This window comes from Pelophylax lessonae (genome assembly GCF_965119305.1).
Source record: "Pelophylax lessonae genome assembly, chromosome: 3".
In the NCBI taxonomy this organism is placed as follows: Eukaryota; Metazoa; Chordata; class Amphibia; order Anura; family Ranidae; genus Pelophylax; species Pelophylax lessonae.
The window spans coordinates 143,820,415-143,847,508 of record NC_138770.1 but is presented as its reverse complement, the minus strand read 5'-3'; the positions used below and the strand labels follow the sequence as shown (position 1 = coordinate 143,847,508).

The following is a 27,094-nucleotide window of genomic DNA, read 5'->3' as shown; positions in this document are numbered from 1 at the left end:
AGGTCTGGAAGCAGGCCAGTTAAGCACCCATATTCTTCTGCTATGAAGTCATGCTGTTGTCATGAATGCAGTATGCAGTTTAATATTTTCCTGATGAAATATGCAAAGCGTTTCCTGAAAAAGACATTGGGGTTGACTTACTAAAACTGGAGAGTGCAAAATCTGGGGCAGATCTGCATAGAAACAATCAGCTTCCAGGTTTTGTTGTCAAAACTTACATAAACAAGATGAAGTTAGAAGCTGATTGGCTACTATGCACAGCTGCACCTTATTTTGCATTCCCCAGATTTTAGCAAATAAACCCCATTATCTGGATGGAAGTATATGCTGATCTAAAACCTTGATATATCTTTAGCATTGATGGTACCTTTCCAGATGTGCAGGCTGCTCATTCCATGCGCACTAACATACCCCCATACCATCATAGATGCAGACTTTTGAACTGAGAGATGATAACAAGCTGGAAGGTCTCTCTTCTCTTTAGCCAGGAGGATGCAACACCCATAGTTGCCAAAACGAAAATTACATTTAGATTTGCCTGACCACAGAGCAGCTTTCTACTTAGTGTAGTATGGTAAGCAACGGGTTAAGTTGCTGTCTGCAAAATGTTACAATTATGTATATGTCTGGGAGCTGGGTGTGGCTGAAGTTAGTTGCATGCGTGATGTTCAGTGAATAAAGAAGCAACCTGTACAGCCTGGTCCGTGTTAATACACTACATTTTGGCGACGAGGATGGCTAGCTTTCTGGATTTACCGGCTATCGGACCGTTTGATGTGTCTGGAGACCACACTAGTCTCTCACAGCGCTGGGACAAGTGGAAGAAGGGATTTCAGCTCTATGTTATAGCCACAGGAGTGACTGCACCTGCTCAGAAGAGAGCCATGCTGCTGCATCTAGCTGGACCTCAAGTTCAGGACATTTTTGAAACCCTGGGAGCAACAGGGGATGATTCAGACTATGAGACAGCCATGAATAGACATAAGTTTAGACAGGCTGTGCAAGAGAAGGGAGAAACCACAGACAGTTATGTGACTAGGCTGAAATATCTGGCAAAGTCTTGTGATTTTGGGACTGTAACTGAGGAGATAATCAGAGATCAGGTCATAGAGAAATGCTCATCTGTGCACCTCAGGAGGAGATTATTGAGAGAACCTAGTCTCACACTTACTAGTCTGCAGGAGATTGCAAGAGCCATTGAACTGTCTGAGCTCCAGGCTCTGCATATTGAAACCAAGGACACTGCATCTGTCAATACAGTCTCCAAACCTACCTATAATAATAGGAATATCTGGAGTAGGAAAGAGAGTTTTCCAAAGAGGACTTTACATGTAACCTGCAGTAAATGTGGCAGAGATGGACACACAAGTCAGGACTGCACTGTGGTACAGAATAAAATGTGCTATGCTTGTGGAAAGACAGGTCATTTTGCAGCTGTTTGTAGAAGTACACCCAGAGATAACAAAACCAAAGGACCGTCAGCACAAGTAAATGTTATAGCTGAGGATAAAGAGAGTGCTCCTGACTGTGAATTTATATTCTCCCTGTGTTCTCTGCAAGCTGGGACATTAACCATTAAGATTGGAAATACAGATGTGTCAGTGTTGATTGACTCTGGAGCTACATGCAATGTTATGGACTTAGCTTCTTGGCACAGTCTTAATGGCAGAGAAAATCACCTTAAATTGTGTAACACCACTAAACAGATTTATACTTATGGCTCCAGTACACCACTACAACTTAAAGGCAAATTTTATACCTCTGTTCAAACACATGAGACTGGTCCTCCTTTGCAGACCGAATTCTATGTTGTAGATGGCACAGGGTCGCCTCTGCTTGGTCGTCAAACCGCAATGGCACTAGGGGTGTTAAAGATTGGCCGTGATGTAGGCAGCGCAAGAGTGAATATGGTGTCTCCTGCTATTTCTGCATTGACAGAGGAATTTAAAGATTGCTTCTCTGGGTTTGGAAAATTAAAGGATTTTCAGATGGAGCTTCACATTGATCCACATGTAAAGCCTATTGCACAGCCAGTACGCAGACTTCCTTATAGCCTGAGATCACCTGTTGAGCACAAACTGGCAGAGCTGCTAGACCTTGACATTATTGAACCTGTAGAAGGACCCACTCCGTGGGTATCGCCTTTAGTTGTTGTATCAAAGGGCACAGATATTCGGATTTGTGTGGACATGAGATGTGCTAACCAAGCTGTGCAGAGAGAGAGACATCCAATTCCCACTATTGAAGATGTTCTACATGCAATGAATGGGGCAAGTGTCTTCAGTAAACTGGATTTGAAATGGGGTTATCATCAGATTGAATTGACCCCAGCATCTAGAGTCATCACTACATTTGCAAGCCATAAAGGTCTTTTTAGATACAAGAGGTTGATGTTTGGCGTATCGTCAGCACCGGAGGCCTATCAACATGTGATTCAGCAGGTGCTACATGGTTGTGAAGGCACGCATAACATTTCTGATGATATAATTGTGTGGGGAACAAACACACAGGAGCACGATGAACGTCTCCGTGCAGTGCTAAATCGCTTGAAGGAGAAAGGGTTAACATTAAATGAGAAAAAGTGCACATTTCAAATGAATAAAATTACTTTTATGGGCCATGTGCTGTCTGACAGGGGCATTGGTCCGGAGGACTGTAAAATTAAAGCTGTGTCTGATGCCAGAAATCCTGAAAACCCTGCAGAAGTACGCAGTTTTCTTGGGCTAGTGAATTACTGTGCCAAGTTTATTCCAGATATGGCGACTGTCAGTGAACCTTTGAGATTGTTGACTCGCAAAGCAGTCCCTTGGAAGTGGGGCCTTTTGGAACAAGGTGCATTTGATGAACTTAAGAGACGGCTGACTTGCGCCACAACTTTGGCTTATTTCAATCCTACTGCACACACCCAAGTTATTGTCGATGCTAGCCCTGTGGGGTTGGGCGCCATCTTGGTTCAGAGACAATGCACAGGCGATTACAGGCCTATTCAGTATGCCAGCAGATCCCTTACTGATGTAGAGAGACGTTATTCTCAGACCGAGAAAGAAGCTTTGGCTGTTGTTTGGGGATGTGAAAGGTTTCACACCTATCTCTACGGCCTTGATTTTGAAATCATCACAGACCACAAGCCGCTGGAAGTGATATATTCGCCATGCTCAAAACCATCCGCCAGAATTGAAAGATGGGTTCTCAGATTGTTACCGTATCGATTTACAGTGCGGTACAGACCTGGACCGACTAATGCGGCAGATGCACTTTCCAGATTGCCTCAGTCTTCAGCACCTGTTCATAACCTAGCAGAAGAGTACATTCATTTTGTGGCTACTAACGCCATGCCTCAGGCATTGACACCGCGGGAGGTTGAAGAATTGTCATCTGTGGATCCGGAAATTGCTCGGTTGAGAAAATGTGTAAGACAAGGGGTTTGGGTGGATTGTGACCCAAGCTATCACAGAATCAAACAAGAGCTGAGTATTGCAGGACAACTAGTTTTACGTGGCAATCGTATTGTGATACCTAAAGACTTACGGAAACGTACATTACATTTAGCCTATGAGGGCCATCAAGGCATTGTACGCACCAAACAAAGATTACGTGAGAAAGTCTGGTGGCCAGGAATTGACAAGGATGTGGAACGTTTGGTTTCTTCATGTCGAGCATCAGTTGGTGGGCAGCAAACCTAAACCAGAACCAGTAACTCACACTGTTCTACCTGAGGGACCATGGGAAGATTTAGCCATTGATCTGTGTGACATTCCATCTGGACACCATCTTTTAGTTGTTGTGGACTATTATTCAAGGTGGCAAGAGGTAGTAGTTCTCACTAAAGCTACATCATCAACTGTAATTGAGGGGTTGGAGAGCATTTTTGCGTCTCATGGGTTGCCTAAACAGATTGTGAGTGATAATGGTGCCCAATTTACTTCTCAGGAATTTCAGGATTATCTGAAATCAAATGCTATTGAACATCATCGTACAACTCCATACTGGCCACAGGCTAACGGAGTGGAACGCCAGAATCGAACCTTGCTGAAAGCTTTGCGGATTGCTCATTTAGAGAGAAGAGACTGGAAAAAGGAACTGTGGCGTTTTCTTTTGGCTTATCGCACAACTCCGCATACTGTCACTGGAGTTAGTCCTGCGGAACTTCTTTGTGGTCGCAAATTCAGGACAAAATTGCCAGACATTGGGGGTCCTCCTACGAGTCAGAAACCTTTTCGGCATATTGATGAGGAAAGGAAGATCCGGGCTGAACAGTATGCAAACCACCGCCGCCAGTGTCAACCTAGTGGCCTTCAACAGGGTGATAAGGTGTTGCTTCAAAATGATCGGTTTAACAAACTGGCTCCGTCCTTTGAACCTGAGCCTTATGTTGTAAAGGAGAAAAGAGGTACTCAAGTGGTTTTAGAGGATTTAGATGGACACACAAAAGTGCGTAATTCCTCATTTGTGAAGAAATTTATTGAGTCAGAAGGTCAAGTATCGGAAGACGGCGAACAGGCAAAGAGTAGTGATGATACTGCCAGTGATCCAGACTTCAATCCACAACCATCCACATCGGAATGGCCAAGAGAAAAACGAGCAACTAATCCACCGGCCTACCTTAAGGACTATGTGTATAGTCAGGAGTTTATAGTTTAAATTTCTAGTTGTTCATCCATGCATTTTGTTAATCTTATTAATACGTTGTGCATGTTATGTTTTATTCAAAGAGAGGAGGGAATGTAGTATGGTAAGCAACGGGTTAAGTTGCTGTCTGCAAAATGTTACAATTATGTATATGTCTGGGAGCTGGGTGTGGCTGAAGTTAGTTGCATGCGTGATGTTCAGTGAATAAAGAAGCAACATGTACAGCCTGGTCCGTGTTAATACACTACACTTAGCAACAAACCATTTGAAATGAGCTTTGACCCAGAAAGGACAGCAGCGTTTCCGGATCATGTTCAAATATGGCTTTTTTACATGATAGAGCTTTACCTTTCATCTTTGGATAGCACGGCAAACTGTGTTTATACTGTAGACAGTGATTTTTTGAAGTATTCCTAGCTCATGCAGTGATGTCCATCACAGAACATGCCTGTTTTTATTGTAGTACCATCTGAGGGCCCGAAGATCAAAGACTTCCAATATTGTGTTTCAGCCTTGTCACTTGCACACTGGGATTTCTCCAAATTTTCGTAATCTTTTGATAATATTATGTACTGTAGATGATGATATATTTAAAGTCTTTGTAATTTTACATTGAGGAACATTATTCCGAATTTGTTCCACAGTTAGATGCAGCTTTTCATAGATTGGCAAACATCTGTCCATCTTTACTTCTGAGACACTCTGGCTTTCTAAAGCTGGCCATACATGGATCAAACTTTGTCCAGTTCAGCAGGGACCAGCCGAATTTCGATCCATGTACGGGCAGGCTGAGTGTACCCAAGTCGATCCATTAATTGACTTGGGTACAACCAGCCTGTTGGATTTTTCTACATACTATTACTGTCAGTGCTCACATAGGTGTGATGATCAAGACAAACTTTTGGCCATATGATGTATTTCTCCAGATATTCTGCCAGGGCCCCAAATTTACATATAATTATTTTCTTATAACGGTACAGTTTAAACATTTGATAGGTCTTCTATTTTATATTGTGAATAAATGATGGCTTTATGAGATTTGCAAATCATTGTAACATTACATTGGGGTTGTAAGTCAATTTACTAGCATAAACAAATGCATATAACATATACTGTATCACCATAACTTTGTGGGCACCTGACCATTACACCTACTACAGTATATGGCTAGGAATATGTGGACACAACTCCAAATAATTGATTTCAGGGGTTTCCAGGGAAAGGGTACTGTTAATGCTACAGCATACAAAGACATTGTAGGCCATAGTGCACATTTCTGTTCTAGCAGACGGCGCCCCTGTGTGCAAAGCCATACCTGTAAAAACATAGTTTGGTGACTTTTATGTAGAGGAACTGGAGTGGCCTGTATAGAGCCCTGACCTCAGCACTATCAAACACCTTTTAGATAATTGGAACGCTGATTGTGAGCCAGGTCCTCTTGTCCAACATCAGTACCCAACCTTACAAATGCTTTTTTTGTCTGAATGGACACATATTCCCTTAAATACGCTCTAAAAACTTGTGGTAAGCCTTCCCAGAAGTGTGGAGGATTTAAGAGCGACAAAGGAGCCAACTGAATATAAACATTCCTGTTTTTGGAATAGGATATCAAACAGGCTCACATAGGTGTGATGGTTAGGACAAACTTTTGCCCATATAATGTACTTCTCCAGATATTCTGCCAGGGCCCCACATTTACATTATGGGTGCAAACTTGTTTTATACATTTTTCAAAAGCACAAGCATCGGCAATAACATAATTAATGATTCCAATAGTAAAATAATACTTTGATATGCATGGATTTCTGCAGATGGGGAGACTAAAACATAGAGACATGTGTCCATTTACACCTGCCGACACCCTATCCAATCCGAAATGCTAAATACAGACTGATGGGGATCGCCTCCCCATCCATCTACACCTGTCGGATGTAAACGACAGCGAACAGATTTCTCAGCTGAGCAGGTGAACTCTGCCCCATGTGGAAGGGGCCTTAAAATACTTTGCAAGTTTTCTACATACTGTATATCAGAGAACAAGTCTATAATTTGTATGACTGAGCCTGGTTATTCATATGTGGGCAGGGAGGGTGATCGGCAGCAGAAAGCCAGCTTCTTCTCTTCTCACTCCCACCAGCTTTCAGCGGCTGCAGAGAGAGCCATACAGGGAACTGGTTCCAGTAATTGCAACCCCACCATACTGACCACCTTGCAGTGCTGCCGGCTTCTCTCTTCTTCCTGCTGGCAGCAGCAAGCACACAATAGGATCCATCAGGATGGACAGTGGGGAAAGGGTCTGGTAAATATATCATATTTACCAGCCCCTTCCTTTCTTGAATTAACGCAATGAGTGATCGGTACCAATCATTCACTATATTCATTCATAACCGAAGCATTGTAAAAATTTTATTTGGAGGTGGGCCCTGTCAAATTAGCTGTATGGGGCCCTGTTATTTCTAACAGCAGCCCTTGTTGCAGTTGTGTAATTTTATAACAGTTCTATTTAGTCACAGTTACTGATCACTGTAAGTGGCTGCTATATTAATCATTCAAGCAGGAGCTGCTCTTAATGGCATGTAGCACTTACAGCAAATGAATTAAAGTCATATTCTGGCAATTCTGGCATTTCCAATCATAGGTAACTTCTGAGACCAATGTGAGCTTAAAGTGATTGTGAAGGTAGAAGTTTTCTTATCTTAATACATAGAAAAGCCTTCTATGTGCAGCAGCCCCCCTCAACCCCTCTAATACTTTCCTGAGGTCCATCTAGATCCAGCGATGTAGAAGGAGTGTCTCGGCTGCCCAGGACTCCCCTTTTCTTTGCATGAGACAGTGGTGCGGTGTCATTGGCTCCTGCTGCTGTCAAAGTCAGTCAGCCAATGAGGAGAGAGGGGGGAGGGGCCGAGCCACGGCTCCATGTCTGAATGGACACAGGGAGCTATGGCTCAGCTTGGATGCCCCATAGCAAGCTGCTTGCTGTGGGGGCACTCAACAGGAGGGAGGGGCCAGGAGCACCGAAGAGGAGGATCTGGGCTGCTGTGTGCAAAACCACTGCACAGTGCAGGTAAGTATAACATGCTTGTTATTTTTAACTAAAAAAAACGAGACTTTAGTATCACTGTATTGTCCAGCTTCTTCCAAGCCACTTTTAAAGCTGTATTGAACTTCCACTTTAAGTCAGCTAAAAACATTTCAGGTGCATCAAAGCAAAAGGTGTTTAAAGTTTCTCAGTTTGCTTTTATTTTAACAAGTTGACAGGTCCTGAGGAGAACGTCTGTCCCCTGTCAAGATGCTGCAGAGAAGGACCCTCTCTCTGCGTGGAAGAGGTGATCTCTGCAGAGATCTTAAATACCCCTTCCCAATGGCTCCTGCAGCTCTCACTGAGTCTTACAAGGAGAGGAAGAGAGAGCAGTGCTGCTGTACTCGAGCACAACGCTGGATGGAGACAGGACTCAGGTAAGTATTTATGGAGGTTAGAAGGCAATACAAATACTTGGACATTTTTTTACCTTAATTCAAGGAATGCAGGTAAAGGTAAAAAAAATGTCCTGCCTTTACATCCACTTTAAGTTTTCAGAATAGAGGTGGATAGTTGCCCTCATATAGAGTTAAGCTTGCAAAACATGGATGGAAATTCAGCCTTTACACAACAGAAGAACTGTGTTGTGAATAGCCAAGCTGTGTGCTGAGGTCTCTCCACCCCTCCCTCCCAACACAAATTTATCTCATGTGTCGGGAAAATTTGTCAGAAGTGATAACAGAGGAATGAAGCACCAGAGAGAAATAACACTTAGAGCTTTAGAGAGAGATAAGTAAACACTACATATGTGCTTTGCTCAGATTCCATGACAACCACTTTACAAAAACCTTAAGTGAGGAAAGTTTCCAGGTATAGGAGGTGTGTCATTTTCCATTGAAAGAGGAAGAAGTCTTGAAGGGAGCAGAACAAATGTTGTGTCAGTGATAAATTAAGGATTTTAGATTTGGTATGGTTGACTTAAAGAAGGCCTGGCTCGCAGTCTACGCTCTATTTCATCCCATTAAAGTTCATGTGGGTGTAAAGGTAGGTGTCCCAATACTTTTGGTAATATAGTATATATATATACACACACACAAATTAAGTCTAGGTTAATTAAATGTATGTGCTTAGTCCTTGTCCAGCTCAGATGTGAAGTAAACGAACGAAAGTAACAGAACATTTTCCTGTACTTTGTGCTCCTTGGCTTTCTGTGCCGCTGCAGTGAGCTTTTATACAGAAAACTGGCTTTGAATGTATAGTATGTTTACCCAGGGACAGCAACGCAAGTCTAGGTTCACTGTGAACTGTCCATCCATCGCTTGTGATCACATGTGGATAGTGTGTCAGGCTGTTTGTAAACAGAGTAGAGCACAAGAATTGAACTCTCCGAGCTGTGTGAAATGTGTGCAATCAAAGTAGACTTTTCAATATTTAATCAGGAAAAGAATAGGTGCATCCTTCATTGGAGGAAGGTAAAATAAGGTGACCTTCTGAGGCAGCTCTGTCACTGGCTCACTACATGTTAACACCAATGACACAGAGTGTAAGCCCCTAATATCACTGTGAACCAAGATATGTGTGTGAGCCGCTAAGGATGTACGTGAATGAAGTCCTGTGCCCACTGCTGTGAGTGGTGGCCGGGAAGGGAGCTCTTCTATTCTCCAAGTAATGGTAGAGAGTGAAAGGTGTCCCAGAAGCCACACACCAATTCAAAGCCTGTTGTGTGATAGTGAATGGCAGTCTCAGCTTGGACCCCGGTCAGGCCTCTTCGCCCACTGGAACAAGCTTAGATCAGGCAGACAGAGGGATAAAGCAGAGACGTGGTCGAAGAGCAAGCCAAGGGTCGGTTCAGGCAGAGTACAAGCATGGTCAGACGGATCAGGACGGAAACAGAGTTTAAACCCCAGGAACAGGAAACAGGTAGCAGAATGCTGTAGACCATAAGGCAAGGTTCTAGTGCAGCAGAGGGGTTTATAGAGCCCATTTGGTGCCACTTAGTGGTGGGTGTGAACGCTGGTGCGAACACACGTTGGCGTATGATTCGCATATGCGCATGCACGCGTTCGGTAGTCATGTGAACAGCAATTCTTTGTCCATGGGTTTGGCTAATAGGCTTTCTCTGTCTGCACATAACTATGTGCCTGGGCTTACTTCTTCTTCCTTGACACACACATCAAATCAATTTCTCCTGTGTGATAGTGAATGCAAGTCTCAGCCTGGACCCCCTCCAGGCCATGCCCCCAAAGAGTTTCACTCGACCCACCAGAACTTACTCATGGAGAATTGGCCATTGGCTGAGAGCGCTGATCGGCTGCTGGTTTTCCAGCATATTTGTCCATCAGAAGCCGGCCCTGGCTGGCATACACATGAGCTGAATGTTGGCTGGTTTTTATTGTAACGGCCGATGTTGGCCGGCATTCACCCCGTGTGTACAGGGCTTTACTCAAACTCACACAGAATATATACCTCCTCCACAGAATAGATACCTCCTCCATAGAATAGATACCTCGATAGGAAAATATAGATACCTAGATAGGAAAATCCTCCGGTCCTAAAGTGGTTAAACTTATCTATGTTTGCATATACATAATCAGCCATCTAAAACAATAGAAACTGCCTATATCAAGCCTAGCCAACAGCATGCTGGAACTTGCAGTCCTGCTTGTTGGGATGAGCTCTTCCTCTTTTTAGAGTCTCCGCAGTCATGCTCCACTCTATACTGAGTTGTTATATAGAGGATTCAGAAGCAAGGGACCAGGGCTGGTGTTATCAAACAGATCATGTCAGCAATGTTCCCAGCCAGTATATAAGAGAAGAGGACTAGAGGTGCTCAGACTGATGTTCCATCTAGTCATTATTTATTTACTGTGGGCAGTCTCTGAGTGTTTTTCCATGTCTCTCTTGGACAGTAGACAGGTTTTTGAGGCTTCGTGTCCTGTTCCACTTCAACTCACTTCTAATTAAAGTCAGCTTGCACTGTGCACCTTTACTTACAGTCAGACCGGTGACTGGGCTATTAGGCAACAAAAGGGCACTTTTCCTTCCAGGACAGACATCACGTGTTGCCTGTTTACAGCCCCCATATCCATACATTTGTTTACCCATTTTTATATCTATGTTTTATATTTGTTCTGATTAACACCATTCTCCCTATTAAGGAAAACAAATAACTTATCACAATACATGGCCAAACCTTTGTTGACTCAAATGATTACATTCAAGTGTTTCCATTGATGGGTACTTTTAATGTTACATCATATAAAGGCTCTTTTAACAATTGTCTGCTTCCAAGTTTGTGGCAACTGGCAAGTTTGGGAATCTTTTCTTTTTCAGCATCACTGTGCCCCTATACGCAAATTCAGGGCTGTAAAGACACGAGTTGTTCATTTTGGAGGAGGAACTCAGGTGGCTTAAACAAAGCCCTGACCTCAACTCTACTGAATATGTATTTAATCCATTGGAACACCGTTTGCAAGTCAGGTGTTCAACATCAGAACTTAGAATGGGCAGAAATTCCCATAGACACACTCCAAAACCTTCCCAGAATAGTGGGGGGGCTGCTATAATTAAAAAAAGGGGCGGGGCACCACATTAAAGCAGCACCTACACTCTCAAACTAATTGATGTCCTTCATCTTCGGCTATCTTGATTGGCCGGTAAAAGATGATGTAACTCCCGTGATAGCACACAGGAGTTAAATAATCCCTGTAACAAACGCATACTGAGAATGTACACTGAGTTGCGCATGCACAGACTATTGTTCATTCTGATGAACAGGGATCAGTAATAATTCTAGCAGGAAAGTAATAAACATTTACTGCAGATGAGACATACAGAGTCTCTAGTGCAATACCCACTGGCATTTTTTTTTTCTAGCACAATAATTCACCTTTAATGCTCATAGGTTTGAAATGAATTGTCCAACTCATTTATATAGTCAGATATCCACAAACTTTAACAATATCATGTTTATTTTAACCACTGAGAGGAACACTGAAAATAAACCTGCCCTACACCAATATGGGTATTGAAGATGGCACCATACTGGCAGGAAGATTTCCAAATACCGACATGCTAGCTAGGCCCCACTGCAGCATGATTTGTGGTATGGCTTGTGTTTAATGAACGCAATGGTAGAGAAAAGGGCTGTGGCCATACTTGGATCCATGGCTGTGCATTAACTATGATCCCTGCTAAAGGAAGGATTTGGAGGCCCCCTGCCCACCATGACAAAGCCAAAACCTGCTGCAATTTCCATACCTACTTGAAGTAGACCTTCACTTCAAAGTGAAGGTCATGCTATAGTGTCTCTCCTCCCCCTCCTCTTATATATATATATACTATGTGTATGTATATATATATATATATATATATATATATATTTTTTTTTTTTTTTGGGGGGGGGGGAGTACCTTTACCCCGTCCGTAGCTGCCATGTCCCATGAGGCTGCGAAACAATCTAAAAGCCGAGCGCGATCTCATGCATGTGCAATGGTGAGCAGGCTTTGGATCAGCAGAAATTCAGAGCCTGGCTTCCGCAGCCAAGTAATTGTAACTGCTGACATTTATTTTATTTATTTATTTAAGGTACTGTAATTCCTTTTTAAGAAACTATTTACTTATGGTCTGAAAGATAACACTGTAGGTTGTACATGTCCACACACAATATTACAGCTTGGAGTCTTTCTTGCCAGTGTATTCTGTGTAAATAGTATGCAAGCTATCACAGGTAACCAAAGTTATGTCATACCTGCTACTGCAGTTGCCATTTTTGTACCATTTCACACATCCCCACACCTGAGCTCTACCATCAAAGTGCTGCTTGCTCTTTCATTATCTCTTGTCATATGCTAGTTGCAGGTCCAGGGCAAACTGGGCTCAGAGAAAGTGTGTTAAATAATGCTGGCCATCAGACTGAGGACATCTATTGCCATAGAAAAGTACTATGGGGGGGGGGGGCATCTCTAGATTTAAGTTGAATATTGCAGCAAAAGCTTGTTTTATTATCTTATTTTTAATTTGCTATTCATTTGATGTTATTTTTTGGCTGGAGCTTTGTTTTACGAATAATACTCAGTATTTTGAAGCTGTAACTTCTGCATTGTTTAAACCTACAAAAGTGTCTGTTTACTTAATATATTGATTTCCTATTGGTGGTATAAGTTTTGACTATGCTTTAACTGAATAGAAGTTATCCTTGATCATATAGTTATATTGTGCAACCTTCTATTTTTCAGTGTCATTAAAAAGATTGCTCAGTATATAGGAGAAGTCATGAATGATTCTGCAGAGAAAGCCCAGGAAAACCTGTTGGCCAATGGAGGTAGGCCTGTGTTTGATATTAAAAAAAAAGTTACCGGGTGGATAGACCATTATAGAAGCATAAGGTTATAGCTTCAATCTGTGTGAATAGATGATAACAAATAGCTCCCTGCTTGCCTGCTTCTTCACTGGGTCACGGACATATAAAGGGTCAATTTATCAAATAATTTGCTTTGCAGATGTTTTAGCATTCGCTCAAAAGTCATGAATAATACTCGGAATGTTTGTCATATGTCTGGAATGTCAGTTTCTATTTGTTGCTGTTGCAAAAGTAACATTCCCTAAAATTTATCCTAAGAGAAAAAAAAAGCCGAAATAACTTTCGGCCAGAAAAGTTAAAGAACATTCGATCAGTGGAGAAAATAGCCTAACACTATTAGCTGAGAACATACCAGAAGAGGAAATAATATGAAGAGACCTTTTGCGCTGCGTATAATGTGTATGGAGATTCCTTTGCTCATCACCGATAGTGTAATAAATCAGCTACTGCAGAGAGCAAATGGCTACACAGAATTGATACAATGTTGAAGAAACAGATCTCCCAAGTTTAAAATAGAGAAAAAGAGCCTGTACTGTGCATGCCTGAAGTTTGAACTATAATAAATATTACCTCTGCGTTACCTCTGTGCAAAAAAATACCCACTAGTAATGACATGATAAATATAAATAAGTATTGCACAAACGAAAAGTAAAAACTGATAATTCAAATGAATAACCTTAACCACTTAAGCGCCGGAAGATTTGGCTGCTCAAAGACCAGGCCCTATTTTGCGATTCGGCACTGCGTGACTTTAACGGACAATTGCGCGGTCGTGCCACTCTGTACCCAAACAAAATTTACTTCCTTTTTTCCCAGAAATAGAGCTTTCTTTTGGTGGTATTTGATCACCTGTGAAATTTTTATTTTTTGCGCTATAAATAAAAAAAAGAGCGACAATTTTGAAAAAATAACAACATTTTACACATTTTGTTTATATGAAATTCTCAAAAAAAATGTAAAAATCAAAATTTTTTAACATTTTAGGCCAATTTGTTTTCTGCTACCTATGTTTGGTAAAAAAAAAATCGCAATAAGCGTATTTTGATTGGTTTGCGCAAAAGTTATTGCGTTTACTAACTATGGGAAAGATTTATGTCATTTTTATTGTTTTTTTTTTTTTTACTAGTAATGACGGCAATTTTTTTTGCGGGACTGCGACATTGCGGCAGACAGATCGGACGACTGACATTTTTGACACTTTTGGGAGTACCAGTGACATTACTACAGTAATCAGTGCTATAAATTCTAACTGTGGGGGGCGTGGCTTGTGATGTAACCACAGAGACATACGATCCTACATAGCAGGATCGTATAGTCTCTGCACTTACACCAGGGAGAATGACAGGTGGCTGTGTTTACATCAGCCGTCTGCCTTTCTCCCTCTCCTGCGGGAGATTGCGAGTGACCAGCGGACATCGGAGCCGCCGGTCACTCGCGCGGGGATGCCTGTGAACGAGCGGGGGTGGGAGCGCGCCCCCGGCGGCGCGCGCTCGCCCCCTACAGGCTGCTGAGCGAGTGACGTACCCCTACGTCACTTTACCCAGCAGCGGCTGCCTGCCGCAGTATATCTGCGGTGGGAGGTCGTTATGTGGTTAAAGTAGAAGTCCACCTTAACACTAAAATCCCTGCATTTATAGAAATGTAAGGTCTAACACTAACCTATCTAATCTTGTAAAGAACAAATCAGTATACATGCCTTTTTTTAAGCCGATCTGACCCGATCCCATGCTGAGCTGTCAACTGCGGCTTTGCTGTGGAGGCGGGTGCAGAGGACACAGCTGACAACGGAAGCCCCCATAGTAAGTCTATGAGTGACGTCACTCCCCATTAATTTCAGATTCTTCATCGGCTGTGTCCTTAGTAAAGCTTCTGCCGCTGGAGTCCGGATTGGATCGGCTTAAAAAAAGGTATATATACTGATTTCTTCTTTACAGGGCCAGATAAGTTAGGCCCCTTTCACACAGGCGGACCGTTCGGATCCGCCTGTCCGTTTTTTTGGTGGATCTGAACGGATGCCTCATGTATCTCTATGGGGCATCGGATGTCAGTGGAGACATGTCCGCTGACATCCGATCCATCAAATCTGGACGGATGGACACTCTATTTTCCATCTGTCCAGCGGATCGGATCGGATGAGAACGGACAGACGGTCCGTTCCCATCCGATTGCCCCATAGAGAACAGCAGGACCTGACAGCTGTGTCTCCGCACACAGCGCGGAGACACAGCTGCCATCCGCCTGCTCAGCGGGGGATCGGTGGATCGATCCCCCGCTGAGAAAAACAGAGTCCATCTGACGGACTCCCTGTGTGAAAAGGGCCTAAGTGTTAGATCGTGGATGTCTATAGATGCAGGGATTTTAGTTTTAGGGTGGACTTACACTTTAAATGGTCCGTGACAAAAAAATATATCAAATCATCAAAAAAAAATCAATTCACACATTCAAAAGTGCATTACAGTAATACATTTTAAATAAAGTGCACATGTGCTAAAAGTGCATATTAGTCCATATCCAATGATAAATAAGGGGCCCAGTTCTCTTCCTTCAGTGAAGGCAGCTTCAGTGTGCAACATAAAGACAAATGGTGTACTTCCACCCGATTGTGACACCTCAGTACTCCCAGTATTCTCACCTTAATGAGTAACCAAATATAGAAAAAAAGATTGAGTGTTAAATACCCAATCACCCAGCGCTTACACAATTATGCGGCAATATTTCATGTGCATAAAAATTTAAGAACCATAAAATACCAAAAGCAGCTGCCTAAAATGTGAAAACATGTACAGAGAGGTGCATACCACGAATGATAAACACAGGCTGCGCTCAATATAAAACTCTATATAAATATAAAGCTCTCCTTATACATAGTCTATGCATAAGATGATAAGGCAAAGTCCGATATGGAGAAAGTCCATCCCCCTGATACAATGTCCAATGGGATTGTGAAAAGAAAGCGTGCACTTTACTGCGAATGCCAATAAGCCTCCACCACACCTCGTGCTCCACCCAAAGGTAATGCTCTTACCAGATGTCAAGATGCCACAAGCCCATCAAAGTGATGTTATCTCACATAACTCCGTCGGACTCAGCATACAAAAACACACTCACGAATGCAGTGTCCTCCGAATCCATCATATGTGCAAGGGAAATAAAGGTGTACATAGGGCAATATCGTTCAGATAAAATAACAACCTTTATTCATAAATCATCTCCCATTACACTCACATGAAAACAGCAAACAATCAGCATATCGTATGAAGGCAATCCGAGGCCTGCCGGCCGCTTACCGGGCTCCCGCGCGCTGTTCGGCGTCCCGGAAGTTGCCGATCAGCGTGGCTGGACAGCGTCTCGTTGCCTGGGTGACCGCGCAAGCCACCGCCCTTAGGGATTTTTTATCATATATTCAGAATATTATGATCTCCAAACATCACTTCCGGTCCGGGATGCCCTACGCATTACGTCACGTCCACGTGACTTCATCAGGGTTGTGATGTGACTTCATCAGGGACCTTATTGTGATTTTTAGCCTGTCCTGGGATGGGGGTGGCTTTGTGGGTGATTCTGTTGTCAGTGTCACTTTATTTATTTGATTTACTTTGATGTGGGAACACATTTTATTGTATGCAGCCGTTTGCACATTAACAATATTTTCTAAGGTGGTAGCATGGGACAGCACTTTTCTATAACAATTGTTTACCATTTATAACAGGAGGAGAACTAGTATATACTATTCATTGGATATGGAATTGCAGAAGAGGATTTTTGGAAATCTTCCTAAAGTAAACTTAAACTTAAAGCAGTAGTAAACTGCATCACATACTACCACGTTAAGAAAGACTTGAAACAAAGCCCTCCAGCGGAGCGCTGTCACCACTGACAGGGTTTCCATCTTCCGCTGGTGTTCCTTCTGGGTTTGCGGGTTCTGGCCATTTGAATGGTCAAGCTACAATGGTGTCACTCCCATTCATGCAGAAGTTACAACAGTGGCACAGCTCTCTTAATGAACAGCACACTGTTCATTGAGAGTGCAGTGTGCATGTGCCAGTGACTTCACTGGCTGCTACTAAAGTAAAGGTCCTAAATGGTGTGAGTTTAGGAGATATTTACTGTATCTAAAGGTAAGCCTTGGGCCCCTTTCACATGGGCTTTCCGATCAAGCCCATCTGTCAGTTTTTCAGGATCGGATGCTAAATGTACCTCTATGAAGCAGCGGATGTCAGCTGCTGCACCTCTGCTGACACCCGCTGCTCTCCGATCTGATGTGGTCCGTGAAACCCAGACGGATGCAAACCCTATTTTCCATCTGTCTGGAGCATCAGATCGGATAAAAACGGACAGGCGGTCCGTTTTCATCTGATTTCCCATAGAGGAGAGCGGGATCTGACAGCTCCATCTCTGCAAAGTAAACGGAGACGGAGCTGTCACCTGCCTGCTCAACGGGGATCATCAGATCAATCTCCACTGAGTAAACACGGAGTCCACTGGGCGGAAAGCCCGTATGGCCTATAGGCGTACCTGTAGGTATAAATGAACAAACTGGACTTTACTATCACATTTAACTGATTGACAACCTGCACAAATGAGCAATAGAAAACCTAAGGTAAACAACAGAGGTCCATCTCTGCAACATTGTACCAGTTCTGTGTTCACTGTCTGTAGTAGCTGATTCATTACATTGTTGGTGGTGACTGGTGAGCACAGGAATCTCTATACATTCTGTACACAGTCCAGGGGGTCATATTATTTTCTCTTCTGGTCAAATGTTCTTAGCCAATAGTGTTTGGCTATTATTTCTTATGGATCAAATGTTGTTTAACTCTTCTGGTTGAATGTTCTTAAGGCTTTTTTTCTCTTAGGATTAAGTGTAGGGGAATGTTAAAGTAAAGTTAAAATTTTTAATATTTAATTTTTATTAATTTTTATCATTTTGCACTCACAGCATACTGTATGTTTCAGTGGATGCTATATTCTTATACTATGGTCTGCTTGCTGTACAAATTGTATGTTTGTTTTCAAAAATGCTTTTGTGAGTTTGATGACTTAAAGCGGCGATCCAGGCATTTTATCGATCACTTTATATTATCTACTTAGCCATTTTTTTTTTTCCTTCAGTGCAAATGCCTTTTTTTCTTGTAATTCCTCTGCTTCCGCATTACCTCGCTGCGGCAAGGTACGTCATGTCCGTCTGCCCATTGGCTCTTGGGATATGAATGTCATCAATCCCAGGAGTCAATTGGCATCCTCCGCTTCAAAAAGTGCGCCGTGCTTTGTACGCACTGTGCAAGCGCGTGATCGGGAGGTGCATGCTGGGTAGCCAGCAGCGCCGTATCCCAGAAGGAAATACCAGTGGGCTTCAGATGCCCACGTTGAAGATGGGAGCATGCTAGGTGGGGACAGAAAAACAATTTAAAAAAAAAAAAAAAAAAACAACATTTAGAAAACCCACATTAACTGCTAAATTCGGTTTGGTATAGCATTAGGCGCAAACAAGACAGGGGTGTTTAAAAAAAAAAAAAAAAAAAAAAACAGCTGAAACTCTGCTTCAAAATGAAAAGAGCACCCACTCTTCCTGGCATCATCTCTGCCTACACACTACACAGGGACACAGGTGCCTGTCTATTACAACCCAGGCTACTCTTGATTTATAAATAGATTTTCAATGGTTTCTGTGAGTACTGTGCCTATCAGCACTACAGTAGAATTTAATTTGACTTTAAATAGTTTGTTTGGGCCAAAGTAATTGAAAATTTAATTTGCTTTTAACATTTGATTTTAGCATAAATAGAAATTTCCACTGTTAGGAATTTGTTCATTCAAGAAAAAACTTCCACCCCTTTCCTTCGAATTTTCTCATCATGACACAGTCAAAAATGAATGTGGATTTCACCCTACTAACCTATTAAATTGAACAAACTTTACAAAAACAAACATTTTCAAAAAATATTCTACTAGTTTAGTGTCTATCACCTAAGCGAGTGTGGATCTCAAGCTCACAGCAGTTGAGATAATAATAATAATAATAATGAAAGTACAATTCAAAGTGCTGCGCTTAAATCGTACACTTGATCTGTTGCATTAAAACATGCACCAATCTCTTGTTATGATAAATGTGTAAAGAAAATACAGAAAACCATCAATGAAATTAACATCTAAATAATTGTCCATGGCATTTAAATAAATATGTGTAAATAGTCCAAATAACCAAAAGTGCTGAAAAAAAGCCACTTCGTCTTGTATTTCTCATTACAAAACACCATGTACAAGGAAAACACAGAATCCACCACCTCCAGGAATCCAAAATGGTTGCTCACCTTATAATATGGACCCTTAAAAATGTAAAGGTCAAACATGCATGCGTGTTTTGATACTTATAAAGTATGCCACCACATATACTAGCTGCACACCTTTGCACTAGTGGACCCTTGTGCAAAAGATCATTTATGTGTGTGTTTCCCTTTAACAAGCCGGGATCAGCTGGGGTGACAGGCTCAGTGGAAAAAAACTCCTCTCCTCCTCAGAAATGGCAGCAATGCAGCTCAAACAAAATAAAAGCAAGCAAAAATAGTGCTCTCCGACTAAAAACTCCAATCTCTAATTGACTTCATCAAAGGAGAGATTGTAATCCTCATTTGTACAGTTATAGTATAATAATTACTCAGTATATATATATATATATACACTGTATAATGGGATTTTTTACTCACCATAAAATTCATTTCTATGACGGACAGCGCTCCATAAATCATAACTACTGGGTTATATCGCCTCCTCCAGGAGTAGGACTAGGCAGCTCAAAAAACACTTGGCTATGCCCATGGACCATCCTCAACTGGTATATAACCCCCTCTCTGCTGTAAGCATTCAGTTTAGTAGCAAGCAGTATTAGAAGTATCAAAACTCCTTAGAGGGATGGGCGCCGTGTCCGTTGCTGAGCTGAGAAATTGATTTTACAGTGAGTAAAAAATTCCATTTTCTCTTTCATTCATCAAAGGCCACAGCGTTCCATTATTCATAACTACTGGGACATCCAAAAGCAGTGCCAAAAGGAAAATAAGGGGTGGGGAAAATAACTGAAGGCTAAACACAAGAGCCCTAACCAGAACACAGGAGCCTTAACCGGGTCCCAGGAAGCCCATCTGAAAAATAAAAATTTAAAGAAAAACACCCCTCAAAAGCAGTGGTGTATTTTGGTTTTGTGCTGCCCTAGGCTAGACTAAAATTGGGCGCCCCCCCTCCCCTTCCCCCTTCCCCCTCCTATGTAAATTTGCCCCACTCCTTCCTTTTTAACGGATGTGACTCCCTCCAAAATTGAGGGACTCCAAGTCCCAGCACTCCAAGAACCTCTGAGATCTTACAAGGGGGGGGGGGGTGAGAGGGGGTGGGAGAGAGAGAGGGGGGGTAGGTGAGGGAGGGAGGGGGGATGAGAGAGAGGGGGAGGGAGAGAGAGGGTGGTGAGAGAGAGGGAGAGAGAGGGGGTGAGAGAGAGATAGGGGGGATGAGTAAGAGAGAGAGAGAGAGAGAAGGGGGGTGAGAGAGAGAGTCGGATGAGAGAGAGAGAGGGGGGTGAAAAGGAGAGAGAGGATGAGAAAGAGGGGGGGCAGTGAGAGAGAGAGAGGGGGGTGAGAGAGAGAGAGAGAGAGAAAGAGAGGGGGTGAGAGAGAGAGAACGAGAGGGGTGAGAGAGAGAGAGAGAGGAGGGGTTGAGAGAGAAAGAGAGAGGGGGTGAGAGAGAGAGAGAGAGGGGGGGGGGGGTGAGAGAGAGAGGGGGGTGAGTGAGTGAGAGAGGAAGAAGGGTGAGAGAGAGAGAGGTGGGAGAGGCGGCTTGAGCAACCAGTGGCCAAAAGAGTCTCAGGTGGAGGGGGGGGCGGCTTTTTTGCTGCCCCCCTGCAAAGTGCCGCCCTAGGCCTGGGCCTTGTCGGCCTAGGCCAAAATACAGCACTGCTCAAAAGGGAACCCTCCTAAACAGCAGCCTGCAAAACCTTGCGGCCAAAAGAACCTCCAGGACAGGAAAAAATGCTTCCTGTATGCGGCCCAGACTATTACCATGATTTTGAGACTCTCTTAAAGCCCCCCAGTTGTGATATATTGATACTTACCAGGTATCCAAGCTGGTCCAATGTAAATTTTAAAAATAGGTTAATCTTAGAGTTCATCTTTAAACATATCAAAAACCGTTGTCCTATTTGGAAGATTACCCTTCGCTTCCTGTGCTGGTGACAAAGCAGAAAGTAAGCAGAAATCTCTCCAAAGTGAGGGGAAATTCCCTCTCGGAAAATTGGTAAAAGAATAGGTATCATTTGAAGTTTTCCCCTCAGTTTCTGTAACTGTTAAATTTGGGGTTTCCAAACATTCCGCCCCAGTGGCAAAGGAAACATCTGTCCAAATCAAAAATAAAGTTTTTGGTTTAGATATGCTTCAAGATGATCACGTTCTGTCTGTATGTCAGTCCCAGAAGTCATGCATTGAATAGACCCTTTGTTTTAAAGTCCAAAGTCCCCTCTTTCTCAAAGAATTTATTATTATATACAAAATGAATATGTAAAAATTATTGATTCCGATTTAAAGTAGAAGTCTGGTCTAATCTTAAATCTGCTCCCACCCCCATTCTAAGTCCAATACTAACTACCCTGTGGAGGGAAGATGTGTATACTTACCTAAACTAAGGACGCTCAGGTTCGGTTACGTGATTGGCTCCCAATGTCGGATCCAGGGAAGAGGAAGGACAGCTGACAAGGAATGCCCCATAGTAAGATTATAGATGATGTCACCACCCTGGCTTTGCAGCAGTTCTCGGTGCTCTCTCCTCTTCCCTGAAGTTGGCTGCTGGGGTGACTGGACCAGAGCACCCTTAGATTAGGTAAGTATACACATTGTTCCTCTACAGGCTAGTTAGTATATGACTTACAATGGGGGTAGGATTAGGTTCAAAGTGGTTGAGAACCTCAGACATGAAGCATATTCCTCTATAGCTCCCCTCGCTGAGATCTGTAGAATGTAACTTCAGTTTCCCACCCTGTTTTCTGAATGCTCATGCAAGCTGTATAAATTCAGCACTTTAAATGGCTGTAGAGAAGAGAAGACTGCACATAAACAGGTACACCTTATGTAGGAGGATTTGTTACATCTCTGTTGTGTATCACCTGAGGCTAGTCATTTCACTAAGTATATGTAGGAGTTAACAACCACTTTTATGATTAGAATAGACCTAGATAAAGACCAGACTTCCACTTTCGGTAGTCCAATCATATGGTCTCAAATGAAATGGTAAGGCCTGGTTCACACTGCCGCGACTTTGATGCCGACATTCCAGCGCGACTTCGGCACGACTTGCATGCGACTTCTTTAACAGAAGTTAATGCAAGGCATGCTGCAGTTGGACCAAAAGTAGTGCAGGAACCTTTTTTTAAGTTGGAGCAACTTAATTCGCTCCTATTAGACCCGTTCCATTGCACTGAATGGGGCGCAACTTGTCGTGCGATGTGCTTTTAAAGTCGGAGAGCATGTCACACCAGTGTGAACCAGGCCTTTAGCTCAGTTTTTCTACTGAAGCTTTATAGTGATGCCTATTAATGTGACCTTTGATCTGGGCCTGCTTATGTCTTAGAAGGACCTTGGGCCACTTACTAATAAAGCATGACTCTCACAGGTCATCTTTTTTCCAGGGAAAAAGAAGAAATTGAAACCGAACAGTATGTAAATTGCTTTGAGTGCTGTGTGCTTTTCTTTCAGCATGGATTTTGCAGGCTTCGGCCAGTGAAGACATTGACACCCTGGTTGTAGGGGTACAGTGATCAGGTTACGATGGATGTGTGACTTAATGGCCTCGTAGCCTGGTCACCATATCCGTATGACTCAGACATCCACCTTGTCTTGTGTGGTTTGTTCTTTTTTGCTGTTTTCTTCTATTGCAGCTCTATTTTAATAACTACAGTCAAGGTCACCGATCTCCATCAGTTTATTTATCTTTTAACCTAGAGTCATTATTCCTGTTAGCATCTCACAGGGTCAAGGGTAAGGAAATTGAGTTAGCTTTGTTAGACCTCCCTGGCACCAGAAAGTTTTTTTTTACGGGCTCTTATAAATGTTGCTGTAGCAGCATTATGGCACATTCCTGTCTGATGTGGGAACAAAACTAGAGTCAGGATGGGTGCTTCTCAGCCTTTCAAATGGGGGAAATGTATATTCAGGGCCATCTTTAACACAGGGCAAAAGGGGCAGCTGCCCCGGGCCTAGCCATTGTTGTGGGGCCCAAAGCAGCTGCCCCTTAAGCCCTCACTGCCCCACAAATAGAGGATAAGTGCATTTGGTAAGGCCCAAGAAAATATTTGCCCAGGGTCCAATCAATACTAAAGACGGCCCTGTGTATATTTATGAATGCATACAAGGCTTCCTCTGACTGACTGGGGTAGAGAGGCGGGTGGAAGACATCACCATTCCCATCTCAGCCATTCAGAGTAGCTTTGTATTCACTGATAAATACAAGGTTTTCTGTGAACGGCTGGGAAGAGCTCAGCCTGACTTAATTTAGTTTTGGAATCAGATGGAAAGTCCCCATATCACTGCTGATGAATAATACCGGTAATAGATTTACTGTATATGCACCTGGGGGCCTTGGGACACAATGTCTTACGTTTTTTTAGCACCTATCCTTGGCACTTACAGTATACTAAGAAAGGTTTACAGTTTGACGAGAGTTGTAGTTAAGTCTACCTCTTCTAAACATACATTTCAGGAGGAATGGAAACATTGCATGGTTGATGTCCTTTGCAGGCGGTATCAGTTTTCTGGCTTCTAGCGCTTAACATGGAAAAGCAATAGCTGGAGTCAGCTATCAGTGAGAAAAGACAACCCAGTACTCAGCTCATATCATGCTTCTCCTTCACCCGGACAGCAGAGACTTTTAACTTTTTCCTGCCATAGGTGCTTTTTACGAGTGGACAGCTATTACTGCAATGGATTTCAGATTTTTTGTTATAGGCCACAGATCCATCTCCTGCACAGTCCTATGCGTAATACCCTGTGTAACTACAGTATATGTGATTACACTTGCTTCTTCTAAGCACATATTATTATTCATAGCAGGCTTGTATGATTTACATGTTAACAAAATATTGCAGACTTCTTGCCATACTCAGGCAGGGAGCCATACTGTAGCTCACGTGACCTTGGATAGGCACAGGATATATACATAGAGGGTATAAAGGACACATTTTAGGGTTTTGTTCACTCTACAATTCAGTTTTAAAATACTTATAGCTGACACAACTTTTTTGCTGGTGTTTTAGGAACACTATCTTGCCATCTGTTAGAATGAGCAGGCTGGACAGTCCCAATCATTAGCTGTCATACAGCCGGTACTTGCTAGTGTGACCTGCTGAGATGATATGTGCAGCATCCAGTATCCTAAAAAATTGAAAAAAAAGATTGGAAACAGAAAAAAAAAATCGATGTAACTATGTGATACTTCAAATAAAGTTAAAAAAGAAAAAAAAAAAAAATATGCAATACAATGCAATACAATACACTAAAATGTGCGTCCTGCCGCTCCCCTTTCCAGAAGCAGCACTATCCTAGTCTGTACGGTAAAGAATTGCATTTTACTGTGAAGGCTAATGTGAACCTAACCTAAAAGTACACTATATTACCAAAAGTATTGGGACGTCTGCCTTTACATGCACATGAGCTTTAGTGGCATCCCAGCCTTAGTATATAGGGTTCAATAATGAGGTGGCTCACCCTTAGCAGCTATAACAGCTTCAACTCTTCTGGGAAGGCTGTCCACAAGGTTTAGGAGTGTGTCTATGGGAATGTTTGAACATTCTTCCAGAAGAACATTTGTGAGGTCAGGCACTGATGTGGATGAGAAGACCTGGTTCGAAGTCTCCGCTCTAATTCATCCCAAAGGTGTTCTTTCAGGTTGAGGTCAGAACTCTGTGCAGGCCAGTCAAGTTCCTCCACCCGAAATCTCACTCATCCATGTCTTTATGGACCTTGGTTGTGCACTGGTGTGCAGTTATGTTGGAACAGTCCCAATACTTTTGGTAATATAGTGTATTGCAATGTATTCCTTTCCTCTATATTTAAACAAGTATATAACACATAGAACACAGGGATTTAAAGGAATTATCCTCAATGTTACATGGATGGCAATAAATAATCAGACAGGAGCTTTAAAGTAGAACTATAGGCAAACTTTTTTATTTTTTATTTTCGATAGAGCAAGGGAGGGTTTATCCCCTGTCAGCACATCTGTGTCCTATTCTGGAGATTTCCCTTTACTGTTCCTGCCCCATAGCCAAACAGGAAGTGAGAGGAAATACCTACAATTTAGGGGAATTCCTTGGGGACCCCCATGTCACTACAGCTAGTGTCCACATAGATGTTCCCTCTATTACTTTTCTTGGGACAACCCAACATTAAAGGGTTTTCCTTTACTTTCAATGATAACCATAAACAGGACAAATAGAGAGGGTGAATCTCCATAACGGGGGCACAGACAGCAATACAAACTGACAGGGGTTCTAATCCCTACAATTTAGGGGAATTCCTTGGGGGGCCCCCAGGTCACCACAACTAGTGTCCACGTAGATGTTCCCTCTATTACTTTTCTGGGGACAACCCAAAATTAAAGGGTTTTTCTTTACTTTCAATGATAACCATAAACAGGACAAATAGAGAGGGTGAATCTCCATAACGGGGGCACAGACAGCAATAAAAACTAACAGGGGTTCTAATCCCTGTACACTATTCAAAATAAAAAAAAACAAAAAAAAGTTTTGCCTTTAGTTATACTTTAACTCTTCCCAACTCTATCCAAAGCTAAAAAGAAAAGTACATGCACTTTCAAGAGCTAAGAGTTTGCTGTGTCTGTGCCCAATTTGAAAAAAAATTACCCTAAAGGAAAGGAAAAATCGAAACGGATGCCATGAATTTCTTGCACTTTTGTTCTTCACACTTGCTTTTGGGTATGCTTTTCTTTTCTGTCCCTTCTCAAAGGTCTGGATAAATGCTGTGAATGCTGCCTCCTGCTGGTCATGTCAGACACGTGTTATAGTTTGTATGTTGCCCTGCACTTGACTTATATGTATTATTTTCTTTTTAAGTGGATCTTGTGAGCTACTTAGCCCGTTTTGAGTGGGACATGGCTAAGTACCCTATAAAACAGCCGCTGAAAAATCTAACAGATTCTCTGAGCAAGGTAAAAGTAACATTTATCATCATCACTATTTTTTTTTTAAAGGACTGCGCTTACATGTTTCACTGTCCTTGACACTTGGCCTGATTCATCAGGATTCAGTAGCAGTTAAAGCATGCTAAATTACATGTGATAATATTGATTGAAAGGCTACAAAAGTGAAAGTGCCTTAAAAATGAACCTGTACTTTGCCCACTATTTATCCTACCCCTACTCCCTAGCCTGGGGAGCTCTGCATTGTGGGAAGTGACTGACGCAGTGTACCCCCATTGCTGGAAATAGTTGGCATTTTTCATTTTTGTGATTTGGCAGTGGATCATGGTGGGAGGAGAGTGCATGGAAGGTAAGTACAGCATGCCTAAACCAGACTTTTCACCCTCAACTAATATTTTTTACAAATACCATTAGCTGTACATAGAAAAACGAACTTACCGTAGACTCCAGCCTGGGACCTTCAGCTTAGGTGATTGTGTTGTCACAAATCTGTCCTGTAACCTTTTGGAAAACCTGCAGCAATGGACCCAGAAGGTCTTCAGTGCACATTTCAAATCCTTGTGAGAATATTCTCTTGTACACTTGCTTTGCAATGAGCAGGCAAAGCACAGATTTAATCTGAAGTCTTTCTTTGGGCCCTGTTCACATCTGAGCGTTTTTCAGCTTGTAAAACGCTCATCACTGAAGTCTCAAAACGCCCAACAAGCAAAGTCCTATTCATTTCATTGGCCCCTGTTCACATATGAGTGTTTTGTCGCCTGAAGCTCAAAAAAGTACATGGGCTTCTTTTTTGACAGATTACCAGCGTTTTTGTTAGATGTCAATGTCTGCCTCCGAACACCTGCAAAAAACGCCTGAAAAATGTCCAACAAAACACCGGAAAATGATACGCTCAG

The 27,094-nt window shown here is 42.5% G+C and overlaps 1 protein-coding gene across 1 annotated transcript in view; it reads left to right on the top strand.

Annotated features, from left to right (window-relative positions):
- ATP6V1C2 (ATPase H+ transporting V1 subunit C2) overlaps nt 1-27,094 on the top strand; it is a 73,471-nt gene that overhangs the window by 14,543 nt on the left and 31,834 nt on the right. Inside the window, exons 4-5 of the mRNA XM_082249171.1 lie at nt 12,886-12,971; nt 26,113-26,207. Of these exons, the coding sequence (XP_082105297.1) occupies nt 12,886-12,971; nt 26,113-26,207 (181 nt within the window). The remainder of the gene's footprint in view (nt 1-12,885; nt 12,972-26,112; nt 26,208-27,094) is intronic.